General features: G+C 40.6%; 1 protein-coding gene across 1 annotated transcript in view; it reads right to left on the bottom strand.

Moving 5' to 3' along the window:
* Nucleotides 1-18,414, bottom strand: part of LOC129702148 (sushi repeat-containing protein SRPX2-like) — a 52,345-nt gene that overhangs the window by 18,201 nt on the left and 15,730 nt on the right. Inside the window, 2 exon segments of the mRNA XM_055643760.1 lie at nucleotides 4,201-4,392; nucleotides 9,080-9,163. Coding sequence (XP_055499735.1) covers nucleotides 4,201-4,392; nucleotides 9,080-9,163 — 276 coding nt within the window.

The raw sequence follows: 18,414 nt of genomic DNA, 5'->3' as shown, positions 1-18,414 counted from the left end.
GTTGAGAATCTCTCTCCTGTCAATCACACCATGAAGGCCATGCCCCTTCCGGTGGGAGGGGGGAAGGGATTATAAAATCTGGATGTGTGGGTGTGGCTCAGTCTCTGCAAGATGGGGGAGGGAGAGGTCACGACTCTGCCTGAGCTGTGAATCAACTGATCACACTGAATGTCTACTGAACTGTGAGTGTGGTGTTTATGTGGTGTTTTGTGTGGTTTTATGGTGGTTTCACCCTGCTTGAAATGGTATGAAACTGCATTTGAATGTGATGGCCTTGCACCCTACACAAAATGGAATGAAACTGCATTTGAATTTGGTGGCCTTGCACCCTGCTTGTAATGGAATTTCAAGGAATAGCCGTGAGTCAACTGCCAGCCCACCAGCCGTGAGTTACCTGCCAGCACATCAGGCTTGAGTGACTGAGCTGCCACCCCAAGAATCCATTTGGCCCATACTAGCTAGCCCTTTGGAAAACAGTCCCTTCAGCCCACAACACCCATACTAACGCTCCTGAAAGCCCCCCACTGTCCACCAATATTGGAATTGGTGGATAGGTTGAATATTGCATTGGGGTAGCAGCCCTTCAATGTGAACATGGTACCCAACGGGTCCCACTTAGTCTAGTATTTCATATTATTCAATGAATATGGCTAACTAAAGAATATTGATAGAGAGGGCTTATAATAGTTTGAAGTATAGTGCTTGCTCTGAGGATTGGGAGAATTTTAGAAAACGGAAAGGGTTAATTAAAACATTGATAGAGAGAGAGAACAGAATGTGAAAGTTATCTCGCAAGCATATAAAATCACACAGTAAGGATTTCCGCCAATGTAAACAGGAAGAGTGTTGAAAAAGTTGAACTCAACCCTTTAAAAATCTGAGGAGACTTAATAAGGAGAAATAAGCAAATGGCAAAGATGTTAAACAGATATTTGTATCTGTCATCACAGTCGAAAGCACTAAAAGCATTCCAAAGATGAAAAGTAACCAAGAGGTAAAAAGTGAGATTTTATTAGATTTTTGATTTGAGGGAAAAAGTGTTGAACAAATGTATTATCATGTCTGTTGAGGATGGATAATGGGAACCAATGGATGTGTTAGGGATTATCCAAGAGTTATAGAATGATGTGGTAGGTATTAATTTAAAGGAGAACCAATCTTCAGAATACCTATTCAATGTACATTGCGAGCAGTGAGTTTGAAATTAAAATCTTTGCACAAAACATACCGTTTACAGATCACAGGGTAGATTTGAGATACAGCATGGGAACAGGTCCTTTGGCCCACTGAATCCACCTCAACCATCGATCACCCATTTACACTAGTTCTATTTTATCCCACTTTCTCATCCACTTACGGGAATTCCCTGAGGCCAATTGACCAACAAATTAATTACAATTAACCTGCAAACCCGCACATTTTGGTGGCGTGGGTAGAAACCACAGCACACAGAGGAAACCCAGGCGGTCACAGGGAATACATGCAAATTCCGCACAGACAGCACCTGAAGTCAGGATTGAACTTGAGTGTTTGATGATGTGAGGCAACTGGCTGCTTAAACAATATAATATGAAAACTGACGTGGCCATGAGACGTTCTCTTATTCGTCAGTCAACTGTAAGACAATGGTGTGCATTAATTGGTCTTCGTCAAACATCTTCAGTTTAAGTTACTTTGCACCATTGTGATACTTGCAGTCCACTTTTCTGTTACTTTTTTGTCACTTGAACATTCAGAGCTGTCTTACAGTTACTGTGTGCTCCCATTGTAAATATGTAATTCAATAGAACCATTTGTCACATTCAAACTATTGCAGTAAATTATGTCATTGTTGCTGTGGAAATAGTATTGAATCACCAGCTGTTATCGTAGTTCTTAAAGAGTTTAAAAACTCGATATACTTTGAGTTTGGTGAAATTTTATTGAGAGGGTCTCCAATTGATTTTCTGCTTGTTGTGATGAGCAAATGCCTTTTATATCCATCAGCTTTAGTCTCTGTGCCTCAGTTCACAAGTCACATATTTTTGTTTTGGGATGGATAACAGGAATCGGTCAATGTAATTTATTTGTATTTCTATAAGACATTTGCCATAACGCCACATGAAATTGTTTCAACACAACAAGGACTTGCAGAGTTGAGGGTAATAGATAATTATGAACAGATGGTTAACAGCTAGAATGTAACATTTCCAAGTTTGCAACAAAAGAAAGACAAATTGGAAAGTAATTTGTGATGAGGATGCTGAATCAACAGTAAATTGTCAGGGTGAATAACCCAACATATTCTATTCTACCTCACTAACAACATATTTATATGAGAAGACTTACAGCTCATATGTAGTGATTAAATATCACAAAGTTTTAATTTTGAAAGTATGTTGATTGAAGGAAGAAAGACTGAAGGAAATAAGGAGTCATACAGCATGCCATATAAACCATATAAAAAAAGAACATAACATGCTATTTGAATTACATTTCCTTTTATTGTTCTCATTTTATTTCTGTTTTCCATCCCCTCTTTTTATCAAATCAAAACCAGACTGATGATTCATGACATTTACCAGATACAACGCAAAGTGCTTAAGACTAAATGAAGCACTAGTGACCAAATGATAGAGGATACGTTCGCCAAGAAGTACAATCAGCACAAGTTGTATTGTAAAGTCCTCACAATCCCACTGCCTGAAAATCTAAGACATTAAATTTCACTTTGCGTTTGGTTGAGACTGGGAATAAATCTGGAAAAGATTTCTTCTAAACTTCCTGTCCATTCTGCTCCCCAGACTCAACAGCTCATGCATAATTATGTTCTGAACAAAGGCCTCAGGGCAACAATTTCAAGTGAGGCTTGTTCTACTAATCAGTAATGCATTTCAATTTGATGTAATGCTTACTGAAGAGTAAGTACATATATTTTGTAAAAGGCTGTATTATCAGTCATCTTTTGAAGGGTACACAGGTGAAAAGTTTGAAAACAATTTTCTCTATTTTCTCTGGTTTTTTCAGATGACACCGATTTTCTTTCATTGGGAATGGGAGTAGATTTGATTCAAGTATTAAATGGCTTTTTAAACTGGAACTCTTAATGTGTGAACCAGGACAATCGGTTTTGGCTGAGATTTCACACAACAGCGGAACTTGGAAGTCCAACAGGAATCAGTTGAGAGCAAGCAGGAATAAGAAACCTAACAGATTCCTTCTCTCGCTGGTTCCTGTTTGGTGGGGCCATCGTATTCCCCAAGTAAATCGCCTTTCTGTTCCTAAATAAATTACTTTAACAAGAGTAAATATTTGATTTATTTTTGTTGCAACAAACCAATTCTGCAAAATAGGGTTTTAGTGTCCCAACAATGAAACCTAACAAAAATATCAATACATGTTTGAAACCAATAAAAATAAGGTAAAACATTTTGCCACTTGGATGTGTAGCAAGGAACTGCAGGTACTGAGGAAAAACATTTTCACACAGAGGGTTGTGAATCTGAGGAATTCTCTGCCTCAGAAGGCAGTGGAGGCCAATTATCTGGATGCTTTCAAGAGAGTGTTAGATAGAGCTCTTAAAGATAGTGGGGTCAGGGGATATGGGGAGAAAGCAAGAACTGGGTACTGATTGTGGATGATCACAGTGAATGGCGGTACTGTCTCGAAGGGCTGAATGGCCTACTCCTGCATCTATTGTTTATTGTCTATTGAGTGCTACCCCAGTATTGCTCAGAACGCTGCCTCAGTGCTGCCCCGATATTGACCAGGGCACTCGCTCAACGGTGCCCTGATCTTGAACCCGGTGTTCCCTCTGATGTGCCATTTACTGGAGAACACCAATTAATAAAGGACTAGATTACTAAGCTTTTACTACACACAATCCCATTTCTGCTGATTTGCTATCCACAGTTCCACACTCTCACAAGGTTAATCTGGGTCCCATCATTCATTTTTCCGAACAAATGTATCTATATATGTATGCTTTGTAGTACAAATCATTGCCTGTATAAATTGGTGATTGGTTTCCAGACTACTTAGGGCCTAAGTCTTAGGCCATGGAACTACTTGGTTCCATGCTGTTCACTGTTTGATAGAAAGCTAAAAACTCAACATGACTGAAGGTTAACTTCTACGCTTCAAATAGACATGTTTCTGCCTGCTTTTATCAACTGAGCCAAATAGTGTATGATTAATAACAAATATTTTTCACAAACTTACCTTTGCATCTGCTGATTCCTGACCAGCGCCTGGTCACGCGACATTCAACCTGCTTGCGACCCAAGAGCCTGTATCCTCTATCACAAGATATGTGACATCGGGTTCCAAGTGTACTCCTATAGTTTGGACCTCTCGGTGAATAACATTCTGCGATCCCATTTTCTATGCTCAATGGATGACACCATCTTGGTTCTGTAAAAACAAGTTTAGCTTTAGTTGGATGTTTAGATTTTATTATCCCTCCTGTCCAAAAGTTTGTAATTAGGGAATTGTTTTTGAGTGAGGGAACTACATTCAAATTTCAACTTGTTCTCTCCTGCTCTCAAGGGATGTTAGATGGCAATCACATTGATTTGTCAGATGAGCCTATATTTTCTCACCCAGAGAAATTAAAGGAAATTATAATTTATCTCTCTGTGCGGTGTAATACTCAGCATTACACACAGTGTATGATTTAGCCATGAAGATACCGAGTTGGCTAATAATGTCAAGAGACAAGTGTGTTTTATTGTCATATACCCCAGATAGAAAAATGAATTTCTTACTTACTGCAGCACAACAGAATATGTAAACACAGTACACTGTAAACAATATGATAAATGAGAGAAAAATAGTTCAGTGTGTATGTATACACACATACCCACAAGTACACACATAATAATGGACTATTGTAGTTCAGACCTTTTTTGAGGTTTAGTGTTTAATAGCCTGATAGCTGTAGCGAAGAAACTGTTCCTGAACCTGGACGTTACATTTTTCAGGATCCTATACTGTACCTTCTTCCCGATGGCAGTGGTGAAATTAGTGTGTGGCCAGGATGGTGTGGGTCTCTGATAATGCTGGCTGCCTTTTTGAGGCAGCGACTCCGATAAATCCTTCGATGGTGGGGAATTCAGCCGGTGAGGGACTGGGCAGTGTTCACAACATTTTGCAGTCTTTTCCACTCGTGGACATTCAAGTTGCCAAACCAGGCCATATGCAACCAGTCAATATGCGCTCTATAGTGCACTTGTAGAAGTTCAAGTGAATCCTCTCTGACATACCAAATCTCCTTAATCTTGTCAGGAAGTAGAGGCATTAATGTGCTTTATTTATAATTGCATCAGTGTGCTGAGTCCCGGAAAGATCTTCGGAAATATGCAGACTCAGGAATTTGAAGTTTTTGGCTCTCTCCACCATCTATAAACAGGATAGTGGGTCCTCATTCTTCCTCTTCCAATGTCCACAATCAGCTCATTGGTTTTAGTGACCCGCTCACCTACACACTGGGCATGCACCAGCGAGGCTGCCAGGCCCGTTCACCTAATTAGCTTTAAAAAAAAAATGTAATCAAAAATATTTAAATAATATACAGTACAGTAAAAACAAATCAGTACCCACCACCATAATACATGACAAACGATAAACAACTTATCTATGTTATCTATAACAACAATAAATTATTATACAACCATCTTGTAAAGGAAGCATCCAATTCCGAAGATTTCCCGAAGTGAGGGCGAGGGATAGAGCGATAGGCATCCTTGATGGTCGTATAGCAGTGGTCAAGGGTGTTTAATCCTCTGGTGCTGTAGGCGACATGTTGGTGGTAGTTTGGGAGTGATTTTTTCAGATTGGCTTTGTAGACGTCCCCGGCTATGGTGGTAAAGGCTTCAAGGGTACGCTGTCAGGTGCTTGTTGACCACGGCGTCTAAGTCCTCCAATGCTAGATGGACATCGGCCTGGGGTGGGATGTGGACCGCGGTCAGGTTGATGGAGGTGAATTGCCTCGGGTGGTAGATGGTGCGGCACTTCACCGCCAGATGTTCCAGGTGCGGAGAGCAGGAGTGAGACAAAACTGCCATGTCTGAGCACCACGCAGAGTTGACCATGAGGAAGACACCTCCGCCTCCCTTTCCCATGTGCCTGTGTACAGTCCTTACGATGGATGGAGAGACCTTCAGGTTGGACGGCTGAGTCTGGGGAGCTGGGGGTGAGTCATGTCTCTGTGAAACCTTAAATCCTCCACTTTATTATCCAGTGATTCTACATTGGCTAATAGGATGGTAGGGAGAAGGGGCCTAGACCTCTGTGCTTCAGTCTAACGCAATCCTGTCTGCCGGCCACATTTCCAGACATCATGGAGGTCACTCCGGTGTTTCCAGGTACAAAACTCACTGTTCCGGCGATCCACCGCCAGGTCGGGGATTCCCCTGCGATCGGAAATTTGCTTACAGTCGACAGCTCCGTTGCTGCTGGTAGATCGCAATAGCGCTAATGCATTTAAAACAGTTTGTCAGTTGCATCGCCAGTTTCTGCTATTTCTTTTAGACAGGTAAGCTGAGATATTATATTTGATGATTTTCTGCTGTGTTGCTGGCAACATGTCGCCACAGACAGGCACCATCTTAATGTTATACTTCACATTAAAACAAAGGATAAAGAAAAATATAATAAAACTTTAGAGCATAATCTGATTAGGACAATATTTGCAAACTGCAAATGATATCTCATTTCTCTTCTATCTCCTTTCATCATTCATCCTTTGGTTAAAACATTGCATACATAGATTAACAATTACTTCTTTGGCTTTAAACCCCTGTCCCACGGTACGAGTTCATTCCAAGAGTTCTCCCGAGTTTGCCCTGATTCGAACTCAGAGATTTACGGTAATGGCCACTCGTCGCTACTCAGGGCTCTCGTGGACATTTTTCATCATCTTCATGCTTACCTGCCGTTAGTGAGTATTCCCGAGTACCTGCCGTTAGCGCTGAGAAACGTTCCCGAGCTCCGATGTACCCACTACGTTCATTCTCCATGCTTACCACGAGTTTGAATTATTTTTAACTCGGGAGAGCTCTTGGAATGAACTCGTACCGTAGGACAGGGCTATTATATTTAATACATCTTGTTGATAAAACGTTGAATTGCCACATTGCTCAAGTACAGGCTGATAGAGCTCTATACTGTTTGACTGTGGATACCTTAAAATTAATTTGAGCTGTTTTAACATAACATTGCAATAGCCTGTTGAGGGCAAATTGATTGCTGCAACTGTTTGAATTCATGGATCTCTGTCCATTTCGTCCCTTGCTGTTTTTATTCCATTCATGTGACCTTTGTAATTTTGAACTTTTTTTTCAATGTGGCAATATCAATAAATTTGACAACTTGGCATTGAGTTGGCAAGAGGTTCTATACGTAAGTAGTTTCAACACCAGATCTTGCACCTCATTTAATTCCCCTTATCTTGAATTAATAGGACTAATACTCTGAAACTCGTTTTTATTCAGAATCCACACTGTTTTGACATTAGCTAATAAACTCATGAAGTTTTCACTAAATGCTTTTGAAAATCTGGGTATACAATTTCTTACGGTTTTCACAATCTGAATTAGTTACTGTGCCCGATCAAATTCCTGGCACCTGTTGCATTGCCATTGTAGCCAAGTTACTGCCATCCATTTATAACAGAGGTGAGACTTTTTATTCTCAATAGAAGATGGTGAACCTTTGGAACTCTCTTTCTCAACAGGTTTAGAAGCAGAGCCTTTGAATATTTTTAAGGCCGAGGTGGTTGAATATTTGATAAGCAAATGGTGAAATAGGTGGGATTAAGGTAACAAATCAGCTATGAACTTATTAAATGGCAGAGCAAGCTTCAGGAGCCATTTGGCCAGCTTCTGCTAGCTCATACATTTGTATGTTCAAATCTATTCACATTTGTTGTTTCCATCTCATTCACTGAGATAATACTCATCATGCTGCCAGTGTTAACATCTTTAGCAAAGCTCAAAATTCAACTTAGAACTATAAAAGAGCAGAGCAGCTGGAGGTATGTGTTTCTGATTTAAACTTTTTTACTGCAGAAGGAAAATATCCTAAAATCCAAACCCTCGCAACACTGGCTAAAAGTAAACATTTCCACTCCCCTCTTGGAGCAGAAGTCCTGCTGAATCCCTTCAAATACAGGCGATTGGTCTCCAACAATTAAAAAATAATGACAATATTTTTGGAACATAATCAATGTTCTTAATTTTTAGAAGATCTTGAAAACTTTCATTGGGAACAGGTTTCATACCAATATGAAGTAAGCAGAAAACATCACGATTGAGGGTTTGAAATCTGCATTGGTACACCATTCTATATTATCTACTGTATATAGAACAGTGAAAAACTTGGATACACTGGATGTGGAGAGGATGTTTCCACTAGTGGGAGAGTCTAGGACTGGAGGTCATAGATTCAGAATTAAAGGACGGTCATTTAGGAAGGAGATGAGGAGAAATTTCTTTAGTCAGAGGGTGGTGAATCTGCGGAATTATTTGCCACAGAAGGCTGTGGAGGGCAAGACAGTGGATATTTTTAAGGCAGTGATAGATTCTCAATCAGTACAGGATCAGATTCTCGATCAGTCAGAGGTTATGGGGAGAAGGCAGAGAATGTGGTTAGAAGGGAGAGATAGATCAGCCATGGTTGAATGGCAGAGTGGACTTGGTGAGGCAAATGGCCTAATTCTACTCCTATTCCTTATGAACTTACATATCTACATTTGGTCATGGCACATTTACTCCAGATAGTTTACAAATCAGAACACAACTGTATTTAGTTTGGGGATGCTCATTTGTTAGTGATTGAGAAGGGTCGCTCATGCTAAAGGAACCCCAAAATGAAATACCTGCTTCAGGAGAAGAGGAGAACATTGTAGAGATAAGTTATTGAGTGTAGTTAAGTTTTCTTCACAAGTTCCAACATTCTCATAACAAAAATCATACATGGTTTTTGCTTTTTTTGCTTTCATTTATATTAACAGTATAAATGTGATTAGAATTAAATTAATTTGCCATAATTAAGCATTCAGAGTAGCTATCACGGATTAATGTCCCTACAGAGAGCTTACCTTTATAATTCATGTCATAACTGCTTTCAGTATATTTTACTGTATAGTCAACATCATGGCTTTCAGCATACGAATATCCAGATCCTAGAGAAAGAAAATCAAGGTGATTGATACAACTATGTTATTCCGCATTTAGCTCCCATTCCCAAATCTTCAACATGACTATGTTATTATTCGCATTTAGCTCCCATGTTAGGACCAAATGGAATAACAACATGACTACAAAATCATTCATTAATATTCTACTTTAATAACTGGCACTGGCCACTCAGGACTTCAGCTGCCCAGTAACATGATTGGTTTTACAGTACCTGCTTTAGGACACAAGTACTATGTGTGAAATGTTTTAACTAAGCGCTAACTGGGAAACATCTACAAAATGACAATAATGAGATTGATTGATTGATTGAATAGATCCGGTAAACACACAGATTCTCTTGCCCACAGTAGGGTAATCGAGAACCAGAGGATATACGTTTAAGGTGAGAGGTAGTATCACAACGTTTAAGAAACATTTAGACAGGTGCATGGATAGGACAGGTTTAGAGGGATATGGGCCAAATGCAGGCAGGTGGGACTAGTGTAGATGTAACATGCTGGTCGATGTGGGCAAATTGGGCCAAAGGACCCGTTTCCACACTGTATGACTCAATCTTTGAAAGACATGGATAGGTGATATCATGATTCTGAACCCTTCTTCAGATGCTAGTGTCTCGACTCGAAACACCACCCATCCATGTTACCCAGGTGAGGCAGAGATTAACTTTCACCTCCATCAATCTTGTTCATTGTGTTCATGCTCATAATTTAGCCTCCTTTAAATCAGTGAGACTAAATGCAGACTAGCCAACTACTTTGCTGAGAACCTGCTCTTCATCCACTATGGCCATCTGGATCTCTCGGTTGCGTTATTTTAACTCAGCCTCCCATTCCCACATCGCCCAGTCAATACTCAGTCTCTTCAACTACCAGGGTAAGGCCCATCACAGAGGAACAGCACCTCACATACCACTGGGATAGTCTGCAACTCAGTGCATTTCTCTAATTTCAGATAACCTCTGTCCCTTTCTCTCCCTCTATCTACTTATGCAGCCTTCTTCTCACAATGCTTCCCGAGCACACTATCACCGTTTCTTACCCTACCCTGCTGCTTATTCTATATGTCCATCTTCTTACACTCGCCCATGTATCTCCACTCCCCGCACCACACCCCTCACGTGTCCCTTTCTACCACCATCTCTCCTTATTTTGTTCCATTCTTTATCTTCCTTTCTCATCAGATTCCAGAATCTGCAGCCTTTTGTTCTCTAACTACCACCTTCCAGTCTCAAACTCCACCCTTTCCTCCACCAACTGATTGTTGCTAATGAAACGCTCCTGGCACTTATAATTTTTAGGAGAGTACTCCTGGCAGATGTATACTCATTCCATCAGTTCTGTCTACAATAGTGTGGCCTTTATAAGCAGTTGGCATTACAGACAGTGAGAAATCTAAATCAATTAGTTGGCTCTGGATTAAGTGCCTTTTATTGGATAGGCTAAACATAGGCAGGTTTCATTCTTCTCTGTCCAAGCTTTCATTCTTCTCTGTCAATTACACCATGGGACACAGAGACTGCACCTAGACACTTACCCAGTAAGGTGCATTGCCAGGTCTCCCCCTGAGAACTGATCAGTATTTTGTAGACACAACTTTTCAATCTTTATTCATTATATGAATTTTCCGGCACAGTTTCCAATGGAAAAACGTCTGCTCGATGAATTAGAATCAAGTAGTTACTAATATATTTAATATTTAACTGAGTAGCGAATAAAAATTCTCAGGCTTCCCAACCATCTAAAACCCAGTATAATAGTGCCCCCCTCTCCCTCGGATGCCGCCCTGATCCTTATCAATAGCAGACAGGCAAGGAGAGACTAGTTGAAATCAGATTGGTCCACCCGAACCTCATCAACCTACTCTTTTATAAAAACCCAGGCATCCCTGCCAGAGAAGGTGAGTGAAGAATCAGGAAATAAAGAGGAAGGAACTCAGACAAGAGACACAAGGGGAGAGAAAGTGGTAGCTGTGTAACCCAGTCACAGGTTTGAGGAAGACTGAGCCACTGGAACAAACCGGAGACTATCATCACCATTGGGTGGTCAAGACTGGCTGTTGCAAAGCAGCCCTAGACAGCCAGCACCTCTACTGAAGCTAAGAATGAGAGGTCCAAGATGTTAGTGTATCTTCCTGCCCATGGACAATGAGGGACTGTGCCCCACACACAGAGGCAAAGACTGAATCACCAGAGTAGCCCAGAGATCACCAGCACTGCCTCGCCAAACCTGAAATTGTGCTGAGCTGTCAGGATAAGCCTGAGACCACTAGGCAAAGGTGAACTGCATGGAGAAGACTGAAATTGCCACCCTCCTCCTTTGAGACCAGAACTAACCTGCCGGGACAAGCCTGAGATCACCAGGTTCACTGCACATGTGTTAATCCCTACTCTTTGTTTCCTGTCTGCCAACCAATTTTCTATCCATGTCAATACCCTACCCCCAATACCTTGTGCTCCAATTTTGGCCACTAATCTCCTATGTGGGTCATATCTTATCCAATGGGTCAGTGAGATGTTGAGTCATGGAATGTCTCCTTTTGATTCACTGTCGATGTTGAGTTACTGCCATCAGATGGAAATATGGGCTCTATAGCAATGGCTGCACAAAGGCCTGGATGGACTACACCTGGGATATTGTGAGCAGTTTTGAACACTGCCCTTCAAAAAGCTATATATTGTCCTTGAAGGAGTGCAGCAGAAATATACCAGAATTCTACCTGGAACGAGAGGTTTAATTACAAATAATGACTACATTAAAATAAATCCATACTTTGAACGTAGAAAAGTACAGCACAGGAACAGCTCTCTTGGTCCACAATGTCCATGCTGAAAATGATGCCAAGATAACCTAATCTCATCTGCTTGCACATGATCCATGTTGCCCCATTACCTACATATCCCTTTAAACACCATTATCATAACTGCCTCCCCAGCAGCATGGTCTAGGTACCCACTACTACTCTGTGTAAAATACTTGCCCCGCACATCTTCTTTAAACTTTGTTACTTTCATCTTAACACTATGTCCTTGAGTCATCGACTTGTCCTCCTGGAAAAAAGATTCTGTCTACCCTATCTATGCTTCTCATAATTTTATAAACTTCTATCACATCCCCCCCCTCAACGTCCAGCATTCCAGAGAAACAATCCAAGTCTGTCCAAACTATCCATCCCAAAAGCTACTACCCCTAATCCATGCAGCGTTCTGTTAAACCTCTTATACACCCTCTCCAAAACCACCACATCTGTAATAGCGTGACCAGAACTTATGCAGTACACCAAATGCAACCTAACCAGCGACTTGTAAAGAGGAATCATGACTTCCTGACTCTTGCACAAATGCCCTGACTAATGAAGGCAAGCGTATCATATGCCTTCTCTATACTCCCGGAATCCCAGCAGCCCTTCCAGGTGACAAGTTCACATGCACCTCCTCTAACCACCCCTTTCCACATCCTTGGTTCACTCATACCTTCGCCCCCCCCCACCCCTCAGGTACTTTCCCATACACTATAGTGGGGACAAGTGTAACACCTGTCCCTACACCTTCTCCCTCACCCCCATCCAGGCCACCAGCAGCCCTTCCAAGTGAGACAGAGGTTTTACAATGCAGTTCCTACCATCCGTTCCATCATCCTGTCCCCCCTTTGCCCCCCTCCTCCTCCCCCCCACTTCCCTGCCCCCTTCCACACCCACCCATATATTGGTTTACATTTAACTCCCGTTTTCTTCTTATCTGACACCCTTTTGTCTTGTTTACACCTCTAGACGTTGTCCACCCACCTGCCGATTAAACCCTGAAATCAAAACTGGAAAATCACAGCAGACTACTCCATATTGGTAGGAAAACTGTTTCCGAGACAACCCTTGACCAGAATTGACCTAATACATGTGTTATTTTATGTTGCAAACTATAACAAAAATAATTCTGTGCATTAATTATAGCCCACCCTCTTTAATTCCAGGATCAGAGCTTTTATTGTGTCTTTGGGTCCACTTCAACCAGTGCACGTGTTGGAATTTTGCATGATATTCTCTCTCGGAGCGAAATACATCATTATAAGCAATAATGAAAGAATGATGTCTGAATTCTTATTTAATGACTTTGCTTTTAACAGTTCTTTACCAAGTATTTTTACAGTCACATAGTCAGCCACCCTTCTCCCTTAGGCAAAGATGTTGAAAAACTTTACCTCAAGTACTTTTCCAGCTGTAATGAGTGAAACCATGTTATGGAAGGTGCACTTTCATGGAAAACTATATAAAACAATACTTTTTGAGCACTGATTTGACACATTCTGCATACATTTTAATTGTGCTATTTCCAATGGAAAGAACATCACAAAATCTAATATGTACAATAAATATCCTCATCTTCTAGTTAATAAATAAACTAGTTCACTTGGAACTATGGCTTTAACTGCATATTTCAGCTATTTATGGCTTTTGTCAGTAGTCATTAATACCCCTTTATCTGGCTACTGATCATAGGCAACTGCATTCAATTGATAGATTCCTAATACAAATCCAAAACAGACACAGTAGGTATGTCTACAGGACAATTACAGATATAGGCAGAGAAATGACTAATTAAGTTTACTCTGGGCAAGTATGAGGAAGTTGCACTTTGCAAAATCAAATGTAAAGGGAATATATATGTAGTTGATAACAGGATCCTTAACAGCATTGATGTACAAAGGGGTCTTGGAGTCCAAGTCTATAGTTTCCTGAAAGTTGCAACACAAGTTGATAGAGTGGTAAATAAGTACAGTATGAAGATAGACACAAAAAGCTGGAATAACTCAGCTGGTCAGACAGCATCAATTGAGAAAAGGAATAGGTGGAAAGTGCGCCTGCGCATTGATAACATCTGCTTTAATCAAGTGCAGGGGGAGGGGGGGTGCCGCGAGCAAGGGCATTGTGATGTTTACAGCTGCCGCAATGGTTTGATTTTTTAAAAACAGTCCGTTTCGTGAACTTTATTAAAAATCTGGGGAAATAATTGATCAAATTTAGGGAGGAGTCCATTTCCGAAATCGTAAGTTAAATCGCCACCGAAATATGTAAAAATCTCTGCGAATTTGTGTCTGGTTTTCAAGAAAATACGTTTCTTAGGCAAAATGCCATACACCCACTCCCACACACACACACACACACCCATCCACATACACACACACACACACACACACACACACACAGAGTTTTAATAGATACTAGACCGTGCAGACCCGTTGGGTCTGTTCCCCCAACGTGCGGTTGTGGGGGGGGGGGAAGGCGGCATGCAGCGTCACACACACTAGAGGAGTAACTCAGGAGGTCAGGAGCAGGTGGGAGGCGATTTAGGGGGGTGGGGGAGGAGAGGGATCTGCTAAGGGGGAGGAGGCTTTTGATGGTTGAGGGGGGAACGGAGACCTCTGCCCTAAAGCTATGGGGGGGTGAAAGGGGGATCTTATCTAGCCTCATAATTTTATAAACTTTATCAGATTTTTCCTCAACCTCCGATGCTCCAGTGAAAACAATCCAAGTTTGTCCAACCTCTCCTTATAGGATAGTTTTGTGGAAGTTTTATAAAGCATAACCAAAGCTTTATAAAGCTGCAACATGAAGTTTTTAAAATTTGCAACATGAAGCCAAAGTTTTAATATAGTTGCGACATGTAAAGTTTTATAAAGCATCCACAAAACTCTGGTTTTTCAGATGGGTTTTTATTTAACTTATTCCTCTTGAGTCATTCGAATTTAATATAGTTGAAATTATTCAGATTCTACTCTCCACAGGAAATGAGACAGGAACTCCTGACTCATTCCACAAAACAGTAAATATATTGATCGTCAGTGCACATGTAGAGCTTGTCACAAACAAAACAAAACCTTCATCACTCAGTTCAGGAACTTTACTGCAGGCGGGTACAGCCAATACGATAACAAAAATGTGATCTCTTGAAAATAATTTCTGGTCATTGAGCATCTGGAGTTAGGAAAGTAAATAAGGAAAGAGAAAGTGAAAAGGCAACATGTTTCAGTAACATCTCAAATTAATTAAATTACATTGGTATACTCTGAAATGAGCATTTGTTATTGTGATTCAAGCAACTAGAGCACATCTATTAGGTCCTACAAGTAGTAAAGCAATGTATGGATAAATTAGCAACTTCCCACCATTCACTTAACACAAAGAACTTTTGCAGATGTGTTAGTGGTTGACTGACGAAAGCCTTTTTTCAGCATGTTGCCCTCTGCGGGTCTTTGTAAACAAGGAAGTATGTTAATCAATAACACAGGGATAAATCCGTAGGAATAAACCTTCCTCGTTTATTACCAGAACCTGCAACATCACGTAATTCACTTTTTTCTGTGTATCATCTCTGGTATGTTGCTCGTTTCCTTAGTGGGGCCTGGTCTACAGGGCATGCTATATATTTCTATTCCTTTATTTCTATTCCTTTTTATATTTCTATTATATTTCTATTATATTCTATTATATTATAATATATTTCTATTCCTTTATTTGTGTTCTCACTCTCCAACTCCCTTTTTTCATAGCTTTTATATTCCTTAGTTCGGATTCTCTCCCTCTCTCTAACGGCCCTCAATATTTCAGTGACCAGCTGACTTCAATTACAGCTTACACCCACAGCAGTCTTAGTCTTGCCTTATTTTCTTTGATATATCCATCCATCTCCCACCTTGCATATTTCCAGTTCTGGAAAAGAATCTTCAACTTGAAACGGTAACTCATTTTCACCATCCACATATGCTGTCTGACCTGCTGAGTGTTTCCAGCATTTTCCATTTTTATATTTCAGATTTCCAGCATCTGCTTTTTAAAAATGTTTTAGATCTTCAAATATTGGCTATACCATTTCAAGATTTTGAACACGTGACAAAGGAACAGCATTATAATTCCTAGTCAGTATAGGATGAGCCTTGGAGAGAAACATACATTTTGTGGAATACTCATGAGTCCACTGTATTTGCTTCACTGTGGATTTGGGTTATTTTATTAAAAAGGGTTGGGTAAATTGCTGCAATGTATTTAGGATGTGTCTTTGTGAACTGGTGGGAAATTAATGTTTAAGGTGCAAGAATGAGTGCTAATTAAGCAGCTACCTTGTCATGGATGGGTTTGGGTTTGTTGAGTGTTGTGGCTGCTGCAGTTTAGACAAATGAAAAGTATTCCAATACTCTTCTGACATATCTGTAGATCATAAGATAGTGGGAAGACTGAGAGGCAGGGAGACATTTTTCACAGGATATGAACAGATATCGTGAATACAAAAATCGAGCTGTGGTCCAGTAGAATTTCAGATCTACGGTGACCCCCTTCTCTCACCCCCCCCCCCCCCCCCCCCCCCCCCCCCCCCCCCCCACCAGATGTTGACAATGGGGGATTGAATTATGGTCATTCCATAGTCTTGCCATTGACTATAAAGAGGTGGTTAGATTTGCTTGTGTGATTCAATTCAATAACAAACACATATGGATCTGATAGTGAAATAGGAAAAAGGAAATAAAATCATGGGCCTGATCATATGACAACCAGCTAACAGTTTCATAAGGGAACTTCTAGACAGCTGCAGGCCATTCAGACCCCTACAACAGTAACACAGAACAATGCAGGCATATTTAGCATCTTGTTTTTTCATTAACTCCTGGTGAGTTAAGGAGTGTTCTGCTGAATCATGGGGATAGTTACAATTTTAAATCTGGTCCCTTAGCCAACTACAGCTTGCACATGCTCACCTTCGTTAATAAGGCATGTGGCTCAGCAAAGGTAAGTCATTTTTGTCATACATCAAATAACATATACATCAGATAAATGTTTAACTTACTATTTTAATTAACCACAAATGTACTTTAAATTATCTTCAATTATTTCAACTGTTTATAAAAATATCTGATTGAAGACACTTACAAATAGAAATAAGGCCTTCTGACCAACATGAGCTGTGAAAGGGCCAAAGGGCCAAAGGGCCATCCCTGGGTGTATCCTCCACCTACAGTATATGTTGTTGGGGGATGTGGGGGTTTGTTAGGGTCTTTGGGGAAATCCTGCACTAGTGTGAATTCAGAGAGAAATGAGAAATATACTGCATCATTCCACCTGCCACCTGTTCATGATAATGCATCTATATTAATGTGATCCATTCTAATGTGTGAAGTCCAGTGGAGCTGACTGTTTTCACTGTAGTTCCATTGCTTACGTTGTGAATGCATTCCAGTACTTTAAATTAAAAAATGTGTTTTTTCTTGAACATTTATCTATTTCATGGTTCTTGAGTCAAGAATAGAGCCCGTATATTTATGAATCCAGTTCCTCCAGGCTAAATGAAGTTCAAAATCCCCAGGTTGCTCCACTGAATATGGTGATGTTGGATGTTGAATGTACCTTTCTCCTGTTTACGGTGACATTCTTCCCAAATCCAAACTGGCCATATCACAGAATAAGGGATGGTGTATTCTGTGGACCCATATTCACGCTGCATGAAGACAGCTCATACATCTTCGTCCAGCACCAAAGTAGAAGTCATTTTGACACCAGACCCTTCTGTTTCCTGGCCCTATTGTATACGCAGCTGAGTGCATTCAAAATTAACTAGAATGATAAAGTTGTAATTTTGCAGCGTAACTCTTCTGGTGCATATGCGCTGAGTGGAAGGAGAAAGTAGCAGCAGCGTGATATATATTTGTGTCATTTAACACTTGCTGTTAGGTGCTGAGAAGTGCAGAGAAGTAGGAAACCAGTCTAGACAAATCACTAATTATAGGAAAAAGGTAAACAGGCACTGTAAATAGTGTTTTATTGCCAGTTTTGTTATTACGTTATTACCTCAATACTGATTTTTTTTTTACAATTTGTGGGATTTGTGTACCATTCGGTATACACATGACTTTGCACATACAATATATAACCATCACAAAAATAATCTGGTTTAATAATTCAGTTGTTTGGTGTAGCTAGCTGGCCATTAATTGGTGGTAAGGTTTCTGATCTGACAACACTAAAAGCCCTGTCCCATGGTACGAGTTCATTCCAAGAGCTCTCCCGAGTTAAAAACACGGTAAGCACGGAGAATGAACGTAGCGGGTACGCCGGAGCTCGGGGATGTCTCTTAGCGGCTCGTAACGCTAACTGCAGGTACTCGGGAAGACTCGCTAACTGCAGGTAAGCACGGGAAGACTCGTGAAGATTTTGCAACATGTTGAAAAATGTCCACGAGATCCCCGAGTACCGACGA

This window comes from Leucoraja erinacea, chromosome 12, assembly GCF_028641065.1.
Source record: "Leucoraja erinacea ecotype New England chromosome 12, Leri_hhj_1, whole genome shotgun sequence".
NCBI classification, from domain to species: domain Eukaryota; kingdom Metazoa; phylum Chordata; class Chondrichthyes; order Rajiformes; family Rajidae; genus Leucoraja; species Leucoraja erinaceus.
Note: the sequence above shows the minus strand (reverse complement) of the source record. Positions and strands in the feature narration are given on the sequence as shown.